Below are 18,902 nucleotides of genomic sequence, written 5' to 3'. Positions count from 1 at the left end.
AACATTGGAGGAATGGATGAATAAAAACATTTCCTTAGGGATAGATTCCTGAGTACAATTACTGGTTAGAGAAGGAAGAGTTTTTCCTTCTTAGCAGTTTTATTAGTTGATATAATTCATATACCATCAAATTCATCCATTTAAAGTGTACACTTCATGATTTTTGGTATATTCACAGAGTTGTGCAACTCTCACCTCAGTCTAATTTTATGACATTCTCATCACTTCGAAAGAAACCCATATCCACTAGCCATCACTCTCCATCATCCCCTACCCCCAGCCCCGGCAACCACTGATGTACTGTTCTCTACAGATTTGCGTATTCTGGACATCTCACAGAAATGGAATAAAGTGCAGTCTTTTTTGGCTATCTTCTCTTACTTAGCATGGTGTTCTCAAGTTTCATCCATGTTGCACCATGTATCAACATTCTTTTTTATTGCTGACCACTATTTATTGCACGGCTGGACTACATTGTTTATGGAAGGGATATGGGCATTCGGGTGGTTTCTACTTTGTAGCTATGAATCACACTGCTATGAACATTCATATACAAACATTTTTGCATGGATATGTTTTCATTTCTCTCGGGTATGTATCTAGGAGTGGGATTGCTAAATCATATGGTAACTCTATATTTAAAATCAAGAAATGCTGAGGAAATGCTGTTTTTCAAAGTGACTACACCATCTTATAATCCCATCATCAATGTATGAGAGTTCTAATTTCTCCACATCCGTGACATTTGTCTCTGTTTTTTAATTTTAGCCATCCAAGTGGGTGTAAAGTGGTATCTGCTTGTGGTTTTGATTTGCATTTCTCTGATAGCTAATGATGCTGAGCATCTTTTCATGTGTTTATTGGACATTTATGTATCTTACCTGGAGAAATATCTACCCAAATCCTTTGCTATTTTATCATTGAAAGAGTTATAAGAGTTCTTCGTATATTCTGGAAGTTCCTGATCAGATATATGATTGCAAATATTCTCTCTCGTTCTATGGGTTGTCTTTTTACTTTCCTAATAGCACACTTTTGAGTACAACAGTTTTAATTTTGATGAAGTCCAATTAATCTGTTTTTGTAAAAGTCACTTGTGCTTCTGGTATTGTATCTAAGGTTTGTGCTACTCCAAGGTCAGGAAGAGTTATTACTATGTTTTCTTCTAAAAGTTTTGGTTTTAGCTCTTACACTTACTTAGGTCTGCAATTCACTTTGAGTTAGTGTGTACAGTGAGAGGAAGGGGCTCAACTTCATTCTTTTGCATGTCGATATCAGTTATTCCTGCACCATTTGTTGAAAACACCATTAATTCTCCATTTAGTTATCTTCACACCCTTGTTGAAAATTAATTGACCATTTCTTGTGAGGGTTTATTTCTCTCTCTCAATTCTATTCCACGGGTTTATGTCAATCCTTCTGCTAGTATCACACTGTCCTGATTACTATAGCTTTGTAGTAAGTTTTGTAATCGGAAAGTGTGAGTCTTCCAACTTTACTCTTCTTTTTCAAGATTGTTTTAGCTATTCTGAGTCCCCTGAGTTTCCATATGAATTTCAGGATTAGCTTGTCAATTTCTGCAAAAACTCCTCCTGGGATTCTGAGAGGGAATGTGTTGAATCTGTAGATCAATTTGGGGAGCACTGCCATCTTAACAACAGTAAGTCTTCCAATCCAAGAACATGCATTATCTTTCCAATCTAGGCATTTAAAACTTTCAACAATGCTTTGTGGTGTTTTGTAAAGCACAAGTTGTCACTTTGTGTTACATTTGTACCTATGCATTTGACCCTTTTTGATGCTCTTCTTTCTAGGAAGTGTTTGTGTCCTTTGTTCCCTTTTCTCATTGGTTTATAAATAGTTTTCTCATGGATTTGTAGGAACTCTTAAGGTTACTAACTCATTTACAAATGCTTTTTTTCCAAAAACATCTTTCTGTTTGCCTTTATTTGTGGGTGTTTTTTGATGTTTACAGTTCTTTTTATATCAAGTGAGCGTATTTCTAGAAAAAGGGGCAGTTTGTGTAACAACAAGATTGTATAGTTTTATATACATTCAAAAGAAAAATTGCTGATGAACAGCCAAAAATGTAAAATTGAGCAGTACTGTGTATTAGGAAGTCCTGGATTATCAGTGGTGTACTGGATATTCTTTCCTGGTTCTATTAGTACAGTACAGTATAGAAACAAGGCAGCAAGAATATAGTTGACCTCTGAACAACACAAGTCCAATTATACATAGATTTTCTTCTGCCTCTGCTACTCCTGAGACAGTAAAACTAACCCCTCCTGTACCTCCTCCTCGGCCTACTCAATGTGAAGACGATGAGGATGAAGACCTTTGTGATGATCCACTTCCACTTAATAAACAGTAAGTATATTTTCTCTTCCTTTGGATTTAATTAACATTTCCCTTTCTCTAGCTTACTTTATTATAAGAATATAGTATATAATGCATCACATACAAAATATGTGTTAATCAACTATGTTATTGGTAAGGCTTCTGGTCAACAGTAGGCTACTAGTGATTGAGTTTTTGGGGAGTCAAAAATTGTGTGCAGATTTTCAACTGCTGGGGGGAGACATCCGCACCAGTAGCCCCTGTGTTGTTCAAGGGTCAACCGTATATCCTTTCTGTGTAGAACAACTACAGTTGTCTTCAATGGATCGTGTTCATGCTCCTCATCACCATTCATAATAACCACAGTTAATATCTGTTTAACATTAATAAAATAGCAAGCATTGTTCCATACGACCCACATATGACTCATTCAAACTTAGGCAGCCTAGTTGTAGAGTCTGTGTTCTTAACCACTATACTATACTGGCTACCACATAAATAGTACCACAGAGGCTCAAAACTTTTAGACATTTTATTTGTGTAAATTTAAGGGATATAAGTACGGTTTCGTTACACGTATATAACATATACTGATGAAGTCTGGGCTTTTCGTGTATCTATCACTCAATGTGAATTCTATCTATTAAGCACTCAACACCCACCCACCTCCCACTCTTCCTGAGATCAGAACTTTGGAAGTCTGTTAAGATTTAAAAGTTTTTAATGTTCCAAGGCAATTATGGAGAAGGTTCGCAATTTTACTAATCTTTCAAAGAGCCAGCTCTATCTATCTATCTATCTATCTATCTATCTATCTATCTATCCATCTATCTATCCATCTATCTATCTGTCTGTCTGTCTGTCTGTCTATCTATCTATCTGTCTATCTATCTATGAATGAATGAGATGGAGTTTCGCTCTCATTGCCCAGGCTGGCATGCAATGGTGCAGTCTCAGCTCACTGCAACCTTTGCCTACTGAATTCAAGGGATTCTCCTGCTCAGCCTCCCAAGCAGCTGGGATTACAGGTACCCACCACCACGCTCAGCTAATTTTTCTATTGTTAGTAGAGACAGGGTTTCACCATGTTGCCCAGACTGGTCTCAAACTCCTGACCTCAGGTGATCCACCTGCCTCAGCCTCCCAAAGTGCTGGGATTATAGGCATGAGCCACCGTGCCCGACCAAGCTAGCTCTTTTTAATTAATTCTATTATTCATGTTTTCAATAGCATTGATTTCTGCTCTTTATTATTTTCTTCTCCTGGCTTGAATTTATTTTGCTCCCTTTTTTAAGGTGAGAGCTTGGATGACCAATTTCAGACTTTGTCTTTTCTAACATAAGCTTTTTAGTGCTACACATTTTCTTCTTAATACTGCTTTGGATGTGTCCCACAAATTTAAATATGCTTCACTTTCATTTTCATTGAGTTCAATGCTCTCCAAGGTTCCTCTTAGACTCTTTTTTAGTGTATATCTTTATATATTTTTAAACTGGTTATTCTGGCTATTACTACTATAGATGTAATAGTGAGCTTAATTCCCAAGTATTGAAACATTTCCTGTTATCCTTCTGTATTGATTTCAAATTTGAATCCATTGTAGTCAGAGATTATATTCTCAATAATCCTAATTCTTTTACGTTTGTCGTTGTTTTATGGCTCAGGAGATAGTCTATGTTGGTAAGTATTCTGTGAATGCTCGAAAAGAATGAGTATTCTGCTGTTATTGGGTGGAGTTTCTACAAATGATCATTAGATTCTGTCGGTTGAAGGTGTTGTTGGATTCTATATCTCTGATGATTTTCTGTCTAGTGTTCTATCAATTGTCCAGAGAGATGTGCTGAAGTCTCAAACTGCAATTGTGAATTTTTCTATTTCTCCTCTCAGTTCTGTCAGTTTTTGCTTCACACACGTTGCAGTACTGTTGTTTGGTGCAGGTACACTTAAGATTGCTATGTCTTCTTGGTACATTGAAAGTTTTATCATTATATAATGTTCTGTTCTGTCCCTAGTAATTTTCTTTGCTCTGATATCTACCTTCCCTGATATTAACATAGCTACTCCTTTCTTTTGATTAATACTTGCATGTTGTATCTTTTTCCAACCTCTTACTTTCAATTTATCTATACTGTTGTGTTTGAAGTGTGTTTTAGACAACAGCTGGGTCATGCTTTTAAAATCCACCCTGCCATCTCTTTAATTAGTATATTTAGATCATTTACCTTTAATGTAATTATTGCTAGTCTTAAATCTGCTCTTTTATTCTTTTTTGTTTGCTTGTTTCTAATTCCTGCTTTCTTCTTCCTGCCTTCCTGTAAGTTATCTGAACATTTTTAGAATTTCATTTTTATTTATCTGTACTGTTTTTTCATGTACCTCTTCGTATAGTTTTTTAAAGTGGTTATTCTGGCTATTACGTTACGCATTAATAACTTATTACAGACTAGTGGTATACACATTTTAACTGTTTCAGTGAGGCATAGAACCCTAACCTCCATTTAAGTCTCATTACCCTTCCCATTTATATTAAGTATTTCTTTTACATATAGAGAACCACATAAGACAGTGTTATAATTTTTGCTTCAGCTATCAAATATAATTTTTTTTTTTGAGATGAAGTTTCGCTCGTCTCCCAGGCTGGAGTGCAATGGCACAATCTCGGCTCACTGCAACCTCCGCCTCCTAGGTTCAAGCAATTCTCCAGCCTCAGCCTCCTGAGTAGCTGGGATTACAGGCACCCATCACCACACCTGGCTAATTTTTGTATTTTTAGTAGAGATGGGGTTTCGCCATGTTGGCCAGGCTGGTCTTGAACTCCTGACCTCAGGTGTTCCGCCCACCTGGTCCTCCCAAAGTGCTGGGATTACAGGTATGAGCCACCACGCCCAGCCTCAAACATAATTTAGAAACTCAAGAGAATAAGAAAAGTCTGTTATATTTATTCACATTTTTACTTTTTTCATTGCCTTGTCTTCCTTTCTGATGCTCTTAAATTCCTTATCATTTCCTTTCTGTTTCAACAACTTCCTTTAGCTATTCTCTTATGGTAGGACTGCTGGCAATATTAGTTTCCTTAACTGAGAATGTTTTGATTTCCCTTTCATTCCTGAAGGACATTTTAACTAGGTATAGGAGTGTAGGTTGATGGTTCTTTTTTTTTTTTTTTTTTTTTGAGATGAAGTCTCGCTCTGTCGCCCAGACTGGAGTGCAGTGGCGTGATCTAGACTCACTGCAAGCTCCACCTCCCGGGTTCATGCCATTCTCCTGCCTCAGTCTACCAAGTAGCTGGGACTACAGGCGCCTGCCACCATGCCTGGCTAATTTTTTGTATTTTTAGTAGACAGGGTTTCACCATGGTAGCCAGGATGGTCTCGATTTCCTGATTCGTGATCCGTCCGCCTCGGCCTCCCAAAGTAATGGGATTACAGGCATGAGCCACTGCGCCCAGCCTTCACAGTTCTTTTTTTCTGCATCTGAAAATACTATGCCACTTCCTTTTGGCCTCTGTGGTTTTTTTTTTTGGGTCTTGCTCTGTTGCCCAGGTTAGAATGCAGTGGTGCAATTACAGTTCACTGAAGCCTCAATTTCTCCCACTTCAGCCTCCCAAGTATCTGAGAACTCAGGCACGTGCTACCATGCCTGGCTAATCATTTTATTATTATTATTATTATTTATAGAGATGGGGTTTCATCATGTTGCCCAGGCTGGTCTCAAACTCCTGGGCTCAAGCAATCCACCCGCCTCAGCCTCCAAAAGTGCTGGGATTACAGGCGTGAGTCACTGTCCCCAGCCCCTCCATGGTTTTTGATGAGGAATTCACTGTCATTTAAATTGGTTTTCCCCTATAGGTATAGTATTTTTCTGAGTACTTTCAATTTTTTAAAATTTATCTTTAGTCTCCAGAAGTTTGATTATAATGTGTCTTAGTGTGGCTCTATTTGGATTTATCCTGTTTGATATTAGTTCGGCTTGTTGATTCTGAAGGTTTATAGCTTTTGCCAAATTTGAGGAAATTTCAACTATTTTTTCCAAAAGTATTTCTTTGCATACTTTTTTCAGCTTCAGTAAACTCTTTTCTTGTCTTCTTCTGGGATTCTAATTACCTGAATGTTAGACTTTTCATTATAGTCTCACAGGTCCTTGAGGCTCTGTTCATTTTTGTTTCATTCTATTTTTTCTTGTTGTTCAGATTAGGTAATTTCTAAATTGTTCTATCTTCAAGTTCACTGATTCTTTCCTCTGACTACTTCATTTTGCTGTTGAGTCCATCCACTGAGTTTTAAACTTTGATTATTGGAATTCTTCTGCTCTAAAATTTCCACTTGCTGCTTCTTTGTATCTTCTTCTTTGCTTAGAGTTTGTATTCTCATTTGTTTCAAGTGTGTTCGTAATTGCTCAATGAAGCTTTTTTTTTTATGATGGCTGCCTTAAATTCCTTGTAAGATAATTCCAATTTCTGTGTATCTGAGTGTTAGCATCTATTGATTGTCTCTTTTCACTCAAGAGAGATTTTCCTAATTCTTAATATAAGAATTTTTTTTTTTTTTTTTTTTTGAGACAGAGTCTTGCTCCGTTGCCCAGGCTGGAATGCAGTGGCCCCATCTTGGCTGGCTCAAGCTATTCTCCTGCCTCAGCCTCCTGAATAGCTGCGATTACAGGCACACGCCACCACAGCCAGTTAATTTTTGTATTTTTAGTAGAGATGGGGTTTCACCATGTTGCCCAGGCTGATCTCAAACTGACTTCAAATATCTGCCTGCCTCGGCCTCCCAAAGGGCTGAGATTACAGGCATGAGCCACTGCGCCCGGCCTAAGAAGTGATTTTTAACTGTATCCTATTACATTATGGGACCCTGGATCTTATTTAAATCTGCCATGTTAGCAGGCTTCCTGTGACACCATGTGTCTTGGTCCATTTAGGCCGTTATCTAACAAAATACTGTAATCTGGGTAGCTTATAAACAACAAAAAAGTTACTTCTCATAGTTCTGGAGGCTGGGAAGTCCAAGATCAAGGAACTGGCAGATTCAGTGGCTGGTGAGGGCTTATTTCCTGGTTCACTGATGGCACTTTCTTGCTGTGTCCTCCTCACATGGTGAAAGGGGTCAAACAGCTCCCTTGTGCCTGTTTTATAATGGCACTAATCACCTCCTAAAAGGCCCTACCTCCTAATACAATCACCTTGGGGATTTGGGTTTCAACATATAAATTTGGTGGGGGACCACAAAAACACTCAAACTATGCCAACGCTATGCTAACGGGGAAAGAAGGGTGCTGCCTCGGTACTTTCAGATGGAAATGGAAGTCCAAGGTGCCCACTTGCCCTCCATTGACACCTGGGGGTCAGCAGAAGGTGTACTTCCTTACTGCTGGGTGAAGGTGAAAGTTCAGGCTCTCTACAGGTCCCTGCTGACACATGCTGGCTGGGAGAGATAGAGGTGCGTCACCACTGCTCCTTACATGGCCTACACCGACAGCATGGGGTAGGGCAGTAGATAGAGAAAGGCTTATTACATCTGGGTGGTGGTTAGAGTCTCAACCTCCCTGTTGGCCTTCTCTGACACCATCCTGACAGGGAGGGGACAGGATGTCTCATTACCACTGAGTGAGAGTTGAAGTCCAAGTTTCCCAAGTGGCCTTCACAGATGTCTCTGGGAGACGGTGAAAGTTCTGGTTCCCCACTAGACTTCTCTGACATAGCTCTGGCAGGAAGCAAGGCATGCCTAGTGACAGCTAGGTGAGGGTAGGAATCTAGGCTTCCCACTGACCTTTACTCATGGAGGTGGGAGTGGGGCTGTGGTTTTTTTTCTGTAGCATTTGGCTAGAATAAGGCAGTTAATGTTCGAAAGTTTTCTGCCTTGTTATGCTTCCTCTCTTCTGGTCCTTTTGCTAGAGGGAGGAGGCTTTTTGTTTGAGTCCATTGTTATTCCCAGGTTTTTGACTTCTCCAGCACCCAGTCAAGGATATATGGGGCAAAAAAGAAAACCCAAGAAACTCGCTGTCAAATTTTCCCTCTGGTCTCAAGGTCCCTAGGCAGTTTGCTTCTCTCTACCTCTCGAATTCCTCTTATGTTTGTTATATACATATACTGTCTAAGGTTTTTCAATGTACTCTGGGGAGGAACGGGGAGAAATGTCTCTACTCCCTCTTGTCTGGAACCATATAGGGTACTTACCATGATCTCTTAAGCATTTATCATGAATGCATCTGTTTCCACAATAGATTAAGAAAACTTTATTAACCTCCATATTTCAGCCTTTAATTAAGCAAAAGTATACACTTTATAATATGCTTGCTGTTCTGTTTTACTCTGTTCACATTTCTGACTGGAAACTTGAAGTTTTGTTGGTAAGAGTTTCATCATTCATGAAAAGATGACAAAATGTACTGTAGAAGGTACTGCTTCTTGTCACCACACTGAGCTCTGAATTTGTATTACCTTTTTCTATACCAATTATTCCAACTCTTTCCCATTTGACATGGTTAGAGAGAAGTGATTCTAATTTACGAAGAAACTAAGTTAAATCACTTGCCTAAGCTGAAGGAGCCAGTTATTTTCAGAGCTGATAGCAGCAATTTAGTTTTATAACTCAGGATCCTTTCATTGTAATAATGGTCCTCCTTAAAGTCTGATAGTTAAAACTACTTCTAATACCAACACAGTTTCAAATGTAAAAGTTGAACAAAGTTTAGAACGAAATATAAAATAAATTAGCTATATTATTTTAAAATGTTGTGTATGTGAGCCAAAACAGTACCTTTGCTTTCTAATTTTAAAAGAGATACATGTTCAGATGGGCACAATGGCTCACGCCTATAATCCCAGCACTTCGGGAGGCTGAGGCAGGTGGATCCCTTGAGGTCAGGAGTTCAAGACCAGTCTGGGCAATATGGCAAAACCCTGTCTCTACTAAAAATACAAATATTAGCTGGGTGTGGTGGCATGCACCTGGATTCCCAGCTACTTGGGAGGCTAAGGCAGGAGAATTGCTTAAACTCAGGAGGTGGAGGTTGTAGTGAGCCAAGATTGTGCCACTGCACTCCAGCCTGGGAGATGGAGTAAGACTCCAACTCAAAGAAAAAAAAAAAAAAAAAAAGAGATACATGTTCATTATCAGAAAAAATCAAAAGATCTAAAGAACAAAAAGAATATGCAGAACATCAATCGTGTAGCTGACTGTTAATACTTTACTGTATATTTTTCCAGAACCTTTACTCATTTTCTCTATGTTTCGCTTTTTCAAAAAAATATGGGGGAACTGATGGTTACATAATATTTGATTGCACAGATATGCCATCATTTATTTAAGTATACCCTATTGCTATTGGCTCAAGTCATTTCCAGTTTTTTATTTATCTTTTCCGCCCAGCTTTTTCTTATTACAACTAAAATGAACATGGGAGATTATTTACTTAGGACAAACTTATAGGGGTAGAAATGTTGGTGAAAAGGCAAATACATTTTTAGGCTTTTGATACCTACTGTGAAACTACACTAAAGAAAGATTATAGGAGTGTATAGGTTACCAGCAGTGTAGGAGTGGCCACTGGCACACCTGCAGAAACACTAAACATTTTACATACATATATAAACTTGCTCTTGCTGTACTCCACCTTCCTATTCTGCCCCCACCCCTGACATCCCACCCAAATTCTACCCTCATTTGTGATCCAGGTGGCCCAGTTCTAGCTTCTTACTTCTGTAAACACTTCTCTGCCTAAAAACAACTTTTCTTCTTTTAGATATATCAGTATTGCTAATTAGCAGCTATTATTTGTCTGCTTGTTCTTGTTGTCTGTGATCTTTGTTTCCCAAGCTAAAAGGCAAACTGTGGCTATGACAATGAATTACACATACTGGCATTTTCTGTAGTACCCATCCTATTACAGTGTCTCAGTAGACAGGCAATGTGTATTTCTTGGTAGACTTTTATGTTTCTTAATTCAGACTCAGTCAGTTATGGAAACTTATTGGATCTCCTCTGATATGGAATAAATGAGCACAAATCCTTGGGCTACACTGCTGCCTTAGATCTGGAGAAAGTATTTTATTATACTTGGGAAATATTTCAGTTACTACTACTTTAGAATAGTAACTATAAGCCATTTTAAAACTGTACGCAATACATAAAATCATATTTTTGCACATGAAAAAATATGATTAAATGACAGCAGCAGACACTAGGAGACAGATACTGGTTTCTTTATTTCACATGTGACTTTCAGCCAGTCAACAGGGATTCACATCCCATATTAGTTAAATGTGACTATGAAAACTTTATAAAGTACTACAAAAAAGCTGTTATATACCTATTGAATTCTTTTTTAAAAGTGGCAGTACACAGTAAGAAATTTTAAAAGAGCTATCTTATATTTTAAAATTTAAGTCATCTCCATAAATAACAATTGACCTAGGCATTTATGCCCCAAAATAAATCCATTCCATTTTTTAACTTAAAATAAGCAGAATAAAAGTTAAGATGGTCAAACTAGGCTTCATAAATTACTCAGCTTCAATTGGCCACAGCAAATTTACGGCAGATCTAAGAAACAGCTTCAATTTTATCCATAAGTACTTGCATATTTTCATCTCATTCTATGATATAAAAACACTAAATGGCCAAAATCTCAAGTGAGAAAAGAGAGCAAAGCTCACCTTCACTGCTGGCAGCATGTCCAGGGAGTCCAGTGTGAACAGCACTAATGCTTGCATCAGCATCATAAATTGATTAAATTGCCATGTCAGACTAAAGAGAAAAGTTGATATGAAAATGGCAAGAAGTGTCAGCCTCTGTAAAAAGAAAACCTTTGTATAATTTACATGTCTCTAGTAATAAAAAACCTTGCAGACAAGTTTTCTCAAGAGCAGCCAGTATCTCTATAAACCAAACAGAAAAACCATAAACTGTTGCTCTGAAAACCCTTGCATTTGTTATTTAAGCTCTAACTATCATAAAGTGACACTTTGCATATAAATATTCACATACGGTGTGTGTATTCCACACTATTATGGAGGCGATAATGCACCAAATCACATCTCAAGAGCAAGGGCTTAAAAATTCTGACAGTTTTGCAGAAATTGTGTGTGGGTTTGCTGCAACTATTTAAGGGTAGATTATGTAGAGTACATTTTTAACATCAAAAATGAAAACATTTTCTTTGCAAAGTAGGAAAAAGCTCAGGAAAAGAAAACTTAATTTAACTCAAGTTTAAAAATTGGTCATGGAATAAGAACTATTCACATGCATTGGGATACTAAGCACATCACATTTTTTGAAGCTTCATATATAAAATTGGGGGATTAAAATATATGAAATTTTATAAACACTTACTTCAGAAAGAGGCTGTAAGTTTGGTCTCAGGAAATATGTAATTGCTGCTATCTGAATTGCAAAGAATGGCAGCGCCCAGTTCTCCCTCAGTGGGATGGTAAACTCAACTCTTGTGGTATCTATTCTGCACAAAAGAAAACACAAATAGCCAAAGTGATAGTTTTTACAATAATTTCCTCGAAGACTTTCTCAGTGAAAGATATATTACATTAAGGACAAGTATACTTAAGATTCTGGCCACTAGTTCTCAATAATTGTCCTTATCATTATCATCATCATCATCATCATTATCATCATCATCATCATCCCTGTAACATAAAATTGGCATAGAGAACATTTAAGTGCTCTGTCCATGGGTATGCCCTTAGCACCGAGGGTTCAAGCCCAGGTTAGCCTTACTCCTAAACTCACAAATGTATCATGCCATACCCTTACTTTTATTTCTCCCTCACTTTATTAGTGTCAAGAGGCGATATACATTTTCCCTCTCTGTATTTCTTTGGTGTTTTTTATACTTGAGTCTTAAATATGTCATTGACAGTATTTTTAAAAAAACTTCCTGCCTCTCTAGAACATGAATCCCAAGAGGGCAAGTATGGGTAAGATTTTTCATCTTTGTACACCATCCCCACACATACTAGGCATTCAATAAATGATACACATATGTAACACATAATACACGTGTGTTTGTGTATCTATGTATCAAACAAGGTACCTATATCTACATATATCTCTCTATAAAAGATAGAGATATATATATGAAACAATGTATCGATGTACCTATATCTACATATATCTCTATATAAAAGAAATATATATAGATGTCTGTATATCTATATACAAAATGTAACCTTTTAAGCCTCAATTTTATCATTTCTAAAATAGGGATAATAATAGTATCTACTCTATAGGGTTCTTAGAAGAATACATATAACGCATATTGTAAAGTGCTTGCCATACAGTAAACCCCCAACAGGACTGTCATAACATGTAATTTGCTTAGACTTACAAAATAAAACCTGTATTAGAACTCATGTTCAAGTTTTAAGACTCCTATTGAATACTGGTATTGCCATTGCAGGTCAGGCAATAATTTAATGATCTTGAATACGTTTTTTTAAGATGTGATTTCATAAGGCTCTACTGCTTATAATAGCAGATATTAAATAAGGCAAAAACGCCCTTGCATTTGTACATCTTTAAGCTCTACTAACTGAGAGCCATACACAACCCTATTAAGGTTGATAGTGAAGATATAATTAAAACTTTTTAGGCAAGGCACAGTAGCTCATGCCTGTAATCTCGATACTTTGGGAGGCCAAGGTGGGAGGACTGCTTGAAGCCAGGAGTTCAAGACCAGCCTGGGCAACATAGGGAGATCCTGTCTCTACAAAAAACAAAAACAACCCCTAAATAAATAAAAATTTTAAAAATCTTCATTGACTTTAAAAAACAGCAAAAAAACCCCAAAAACTTTTTAATGACTGATATGTTAATTACCTTGATCTGATCACTATACACTCTATATGTACTGAAATATCACTATGTAGCCCATGAATATGTACAATTATTATTTGCCAATTTAAAAAAACCCTTTAAGAGATGAGATATATGGCTGGAGAAATATTGATCCCACAGCAAACAGATAATAGGTTTGGGATTACTATGAATGATTTTCTTGATATGCAATTCAATGCTCTCTGTTCCTCAGCTGGAATTACATGTAAGTAGCACTTTCTCCCTGACTAAATAAGAAAAATTGAGTAAACCACCAGGCAAACCAAAGAGAAACTGCTCCCAACCAAACAAATGTGGCAAAGAAAATTTCTCTGAGCTGGAAATGAAGTGACTTCATTTTTACTTATATTTTGGAAAAAAAAGAAGCATACTGACTCCAACTCACCTATTTGTGACATACCAGAAAGCTGCCAACAGTCCTGACAGCCACGTACCACTGAGTAGCCAGCTGGTTATGTAGAGAGCTGTGACATAGATCGCCTGGAGCCCAAATAAGGTGTAAATATAAAAATAAACCGGCTCTAAATATTTCTGTAAAAGGGAACAATAAAACATGTTTGTCAGGTGAGCCCTAACCCTCCTCAGTGCCATTTAAAACATGACAGTAGGAACAGAATATGCAGGAGCTTGCCCCTAATTCCAAGCAGCAAGCCCACACCCCTTTCATCTATTAGAGAAGCGTTCGGGTAGCCTTTCTTCCCACCACCGAGAAGAGACAGGGGAAGGAAGTCCGTGACAGGTCTGGCTTCACTCTTTACTCTAGAAAGTTTTATACCTAAATTTGTCCGATGATACATCATTCACATGAGAAGTGGTCATTGTGATTTGCTGACTTTACAAATTTTTTCTCTCAAAGATCCATCAGGAGTGAATGTGTAATCACTCCTGATTACAGAGAACAAATGAAAATATTTATTAGCTTCTAGACTGCATACATACATAAGCCAGGAAGCATCTATGTACAAAAACCTTATATCCTATGTAAATAAAAAGCAGTATCTTATAAAGTTCATAATATACATGGAAAAAGAATATGGTATTGCTGATTTTCTACTAAACCAGTTGAAGATCAGAAAGACAGATGTGACAACTTTCAGCTCAAAATGGCAGAATTTGACTTTCATCTGATATTAATAATTCAATATCACAAAACATAACATACCTGTACAGGTAGAACTCTATATAAAATACTGAGAAAAACCTCTTGGTAAATATTCATTCGCTGAAGGAGGTTAATTGTCTTCATAGATTCAGTTTTATTATCATATATTAGGCCATAAAAACCTAAGATTGATATGTGAAAAGTCAGGAAGAAAATAATTACACTCATAATTATTCATTCATTCAAAACTATGCACAGATTGTTTAGTATGTGCTAGAGACTGTGGTAGGCATTGGGGATATAAGAGTAAGCAAAAAAACCATACTCCTGCCCTCAAAGAGCTTACCACATATTCAATGGACATCATTTAAACATTTACACAAACATAGGTAAATTAAAACTTTTGTAACTGGAATGAAACCACCACCACCACCACCACCACCACCACCACCAGGTCCTTCTCTAGAAATGTGGGCAAGAGGATTTCATATTTCTCCACCCTGCCCTCCTGCCATGCAACCTGCAGTATCTCCTTTGGGAGAGTATACATGGCCTTCCTTCTCCACTCCCCAGAACAGCTTTGGCCATGTGCTCTAACCAGTGGCATGTAAATGGATGTAAGCCACAGCTGAGCAGAGGCTTTAGAAGACAAGGCATGTTTCTACCAGCTCTTGCTCTTGCCCTCTGCCATGACACTGGCACGTTCCAAATAGGGCTTGAATGCACAGATGTTGGGGGCAGAGCAGAGCTGCAGCTCCCTCACAGCAGACACGTCATGAGAAGGATGAAGGAGAACTTGACCTGCTGTTATAGAGATCCACAGCCATAGAGGTCTCCTCTGTCACTGTAACCAGGCTAATTAATCCACGGCATGAATGGATAGGTCACAGAAGAAAACATGCACACAGTCCTTTCACATAGGAGAAGATGCTCAACCTTGCTCCTATTAAAACAGTGCAAATTAAAACTACCCTGAGGGATGCTAGTTCTCACCTACTGCCTTGGCAAAAAAAGTTTTACAATACACTCTGTGAGATTATAAAAAAGTAGACTCCTATATACTACAGTTGGGAATACAAAATGGTGTCATCTCTATGGAGAGGAATTTTGCAGTATCCAGCAAAATCACATATAAATTTACCCTTTGACCCAGAAAGCCCGTGTCTAGGAATCAATCCCACACACAGGCTGGCAAAAATACAAAATGACATCGGCACAAGGTCACTCACGCAGCACCATTTGTACCAGCAAAAGATTGATCCAAAACAACCCAGATGTCCCTCAATAGGAGGTGCTGTGGACTGAAATGTGTCCCCCATAAATTTGTATGCTGAAGCCCGAACCCCTGATATGACTGTTCTTGGAGACAGGGCCTACAGGAGGTAATAAAGGGTAAGTGAGGTCACACGGGTGGGGTCTTAATCTGACAGGACTGGTGTTCTTATAAGAGGAACAGACAAGAGCTTGCCCTTGGGCTCTCTCTGCATTTGCACAGAGGGAAAGGCTATGTGAGGACACAGCAACAAAAGGGCATCTACAAAGCCAGGAAGAGAGGCCTCAATAGAAACCAATCCTAACAGCAGGTGGATCTGGGACTTCTAGCCTCCAAAAGGGAGAGAAAAATTTCTGTTGTTTAAGCCACACAGTCTGTATTACATTATGGCAAGCCTAAAGTCTAACACAGGAGTGTTATGGATGGATAACTCTCCAACCTAAGAGTTGGAGAGTTATGGGCCCTCATGATGGGATTAGTGGCCTTATAAGAAGAGACACCAGAGAACTCGCTCTTCTCTTTCTGCCATGTAAGGACACAGCAAGAAGGTGGCTGTCTGCAAGCCAGGAAGAGAGCCCTCCCTAGAACCTGACCATGTGGCTCCCTAACCTCAGACTTCCAGCCTCCTGAATTGTGAGAAAATAAATTTCTGCCATTTAAGAGTCTGTTGTTTTTTAATTAATTAATTAATTTTTTTACTTTTTTATTTTGAGACGGAGTCTCACTCTGTTGCCCAGGCTGGAGTGCAGTCACGTGATCTCGGCTCATCGCAACCTCCTCCTCCCAGGTTTAAGTGATTCTCCTGCCTCAGCCTCCCGAGTAGCTGGAATTACAGGCATGCGCCACTACACCCGGCTAATTTTTTTGTATTTTTAGTAGAGACAGGGTTTCTCCATGTTGATCAGGCTGGTCTCAAACTCCCGACCTCAGGTGATCCATCCGCCTCAGCCTCCCAAAGTGCCGGGATTACAGGAGTGAGCAACCGCGCCGAGGCTCGGAGGATCATTTTAAACTTCAACAAACAGCAAAACAACGCAAAGGACATGGCATGAAATAGACTTTCTGAAAAGGACACTGCAGTGTGAGAGCTGAGACAAGGAGGCACAGTGTCGCCTCATTCAGTCTCTGTGGGAAACACGCATGCTAGAGGCTGAAGTATTCTGTTGCTCTGGACGTGTCCATGAATGACTGTGAAAGTACTATTAATACTGATTTTAGGGTTATAAGTACATTTTAGGAAGTAAATGATTTTGCAACTATGGGATCTGTGAATAACAAGGTTTGACTGTATGGGGAAAAAATGAATACTAAGCCTGCCTTTCTTGTATAAACTGTACTGCAAGGTAGCCAAACAATTAATGAGAAGGTTTTCTATATAAGAGTTCCAACTAATAAATACAGGAGGAATGACAGAATTAGAAGGTCACCAATTTGCATCCCCTCTGAAATAAGCACTACAGACGATAATTATCAATGACTGCTAAAACCACTAAGTGAAGGGCTGGTGAGTTATTACCCTTATTATGGATGAATCTGGCTATCAACACAGGGACCAACTCATTAATTTTTATGGCACAAAACCAAAGATAACCAAAACGTCATGTCTCCTAGGTGATAAAACTACAAGTAAAAAACATCACTTATGGGCTGGGCGCAGTGGCTCATGCCTATAATTCCAACACTCTGGGAGGCTGAGGCAGGAGGATCACTTGAGCTCAGGAGTTTGAGACCAGCCTGGGCAACAGTGAGATGTCGTCTCCACAGAGAAACAAAACAAAACAAAAAATGAACGTGGTAGTGCACACCCGTAGTCCCAGCTACTTGGGAGGCTGAGGCAGGAGGACTGCTTGAGCCTGGGAGATTGAGACTGCAGCAAGCTATGATCATATCACTGCACTCCAGCCTGGACGACAGAGTGAGACCCTGTCTCAAAAACAACAGCAAAAAAATAATTTATGAATAACTGCCACCAAAAACGTCAAAGCTGACTCCAAATAAAGCCTGTAAAAGAGCAGTTTTCTGTCACATGCACTCATGCTAAGCTGATCAAGTATGTATTAGGCAGAAGAGATCCATGTTGGGGCTTTCATTAGATGAAGTAAAGGCAGAGTGTGGGGTCTAACCCACTTAGGGGAAGTAAAAACGCAGGAAAATGGCAACTGTGAAATAAAGGAATGAATGGGGCATTGGGGACAAGAGGGACAACTGTAATTTTCATTTGTGTTACCAAAATGCCTCCTGTTCTCAGACAATACTCCTTTCACCTGCAAAGACCTCTTCCAAAATGACCATGAGAAAATTCAGCAACAAAACCATGAAATTGCAAAGGTATTACTTTTGGGATGGAACAGAGCTGGAAGGCAAGGAGAGGAGGGTTATATAAAGTATTACATAACTTCTTCCAGAGCAAAAAACATTTTCATGAAATGATTAGACATTAGCACGGAAAAACTACACATGTTCTAGAGACCATTTAAGTGGTTTTTAGCACACAGTACTTCTGACTAAAATACTGAAAAAAATGCAGAAGACCCCAAATGAAACTATCAGTTGTAATTACCTTGCGCAAGGGTTGGAGCCTGCAGCATCTGCTTGTAGTAGGAGTAATACAGGCCACACTCTGTTCTGAATGAGATTTCTCGCTCCACTTCCTAAAACAGAGTTAGATCCTATGGGTTTATGTGACCTAGTTTTGTTTAAATACATATTGTTACTGTAGAAAGGACACATAACTGCAACTTGAAAGAGAAAAAACTCTGAAAATATAGTCTCAAAAAATCTTGGCAAACAAGAATGGAAGGCTGATCACTGTTAAAGCTGAGTGAGGGATACACAGGAGTCTGTCCTACTATTCTCTACTTTAGTGAATGTTTAATCTTAAAAAAAATTTTAAAGAATACATCACCATTCCTATGTAATATCAGTGAGACACAAAACAGGGATGGCACAAAAAAAAATGAAAAGAAATATAATTGCATTAGACACCTACCTAAAAGCTACCAATATTACATAAGATCAATCATTTTCATTTTATTCTAAGAATAAAAGGCATTCGTAGTCAAATAAGGCAGACACATGATTTTACTCTGACAAGTGTAACCCTGGTGGGAAGAGGTTTATGCAGGTAAATGGATATATGAAATATTTAAACTGCTTTTAGATAAGTATTCAACCCCAGAAGAACTGAAAACTTAAAGTAATAGCTATTAGCCAATTTAGTTACAAGATACTTTTATTAAATTTAAATTATTACTATAAAACATAGAAGCAATGGGCAATAATCACACGGAAGACTTTCTGGAATAATCCAATTAATACTGTTAGATGATACACTTTA

The 18,902-nt window shown here is 38.4% G+C and overlaps 1 protein-coding gene across 8 annotated transcripts in view; it reads right to left on the bottom strand.

Moving 5' to 3' along the window:
• The window catches only part of DPY19L3 (dpy-19 like C-mannosyltransferase 3), a 79,980-nt gene that overhangs the window by 34,782 nt on the left and 26,296 nt on the right, over window positions 1-18,902 (bottom strand). For 7 of the 8 annotated variants that reach the window (XM_024236276.3, XM_054538346.2, NM_001131798.1 and 4 more), the window contains 5 exon segments: window positions 18,126-18,216; window positions 14,353-14,474; window positions 13,576-13,721; window positions 11,673-11,796; window positions 10,997-11,131 (listed from right to left, as the gene is read on the bottom strand). In XM_024236276.3, coding sequence (XP_024092044.3) covers window positions 10,997-11,131; window positions 11,673-11,796; window positions 13,576-13,721; window positions 14,353-14,474; window positions 18,126-18,216 — 618 coding nt within the window. 8 annotated transcript variants of the gene reach the window in all.

This window comes from Pongo abelii, chromosome 20, assembly GCF_028885655.2.
Source record: "Pongo abelii isolate AG06213 chromosome 20, NHGRI_mPonAbe1-v2.0_pri, whole genome shotgun sequence".
Lineage (NCBI taxonomy): Eukaryota > Metazoa > Chordata > Mammalia > Primates > Hominidae > Pongo > Pongo abelii.
Note: the sequence above shows the minus strand (reverse complement) of the source record. Positions and strands in the feature narration are given on the sequence as shown.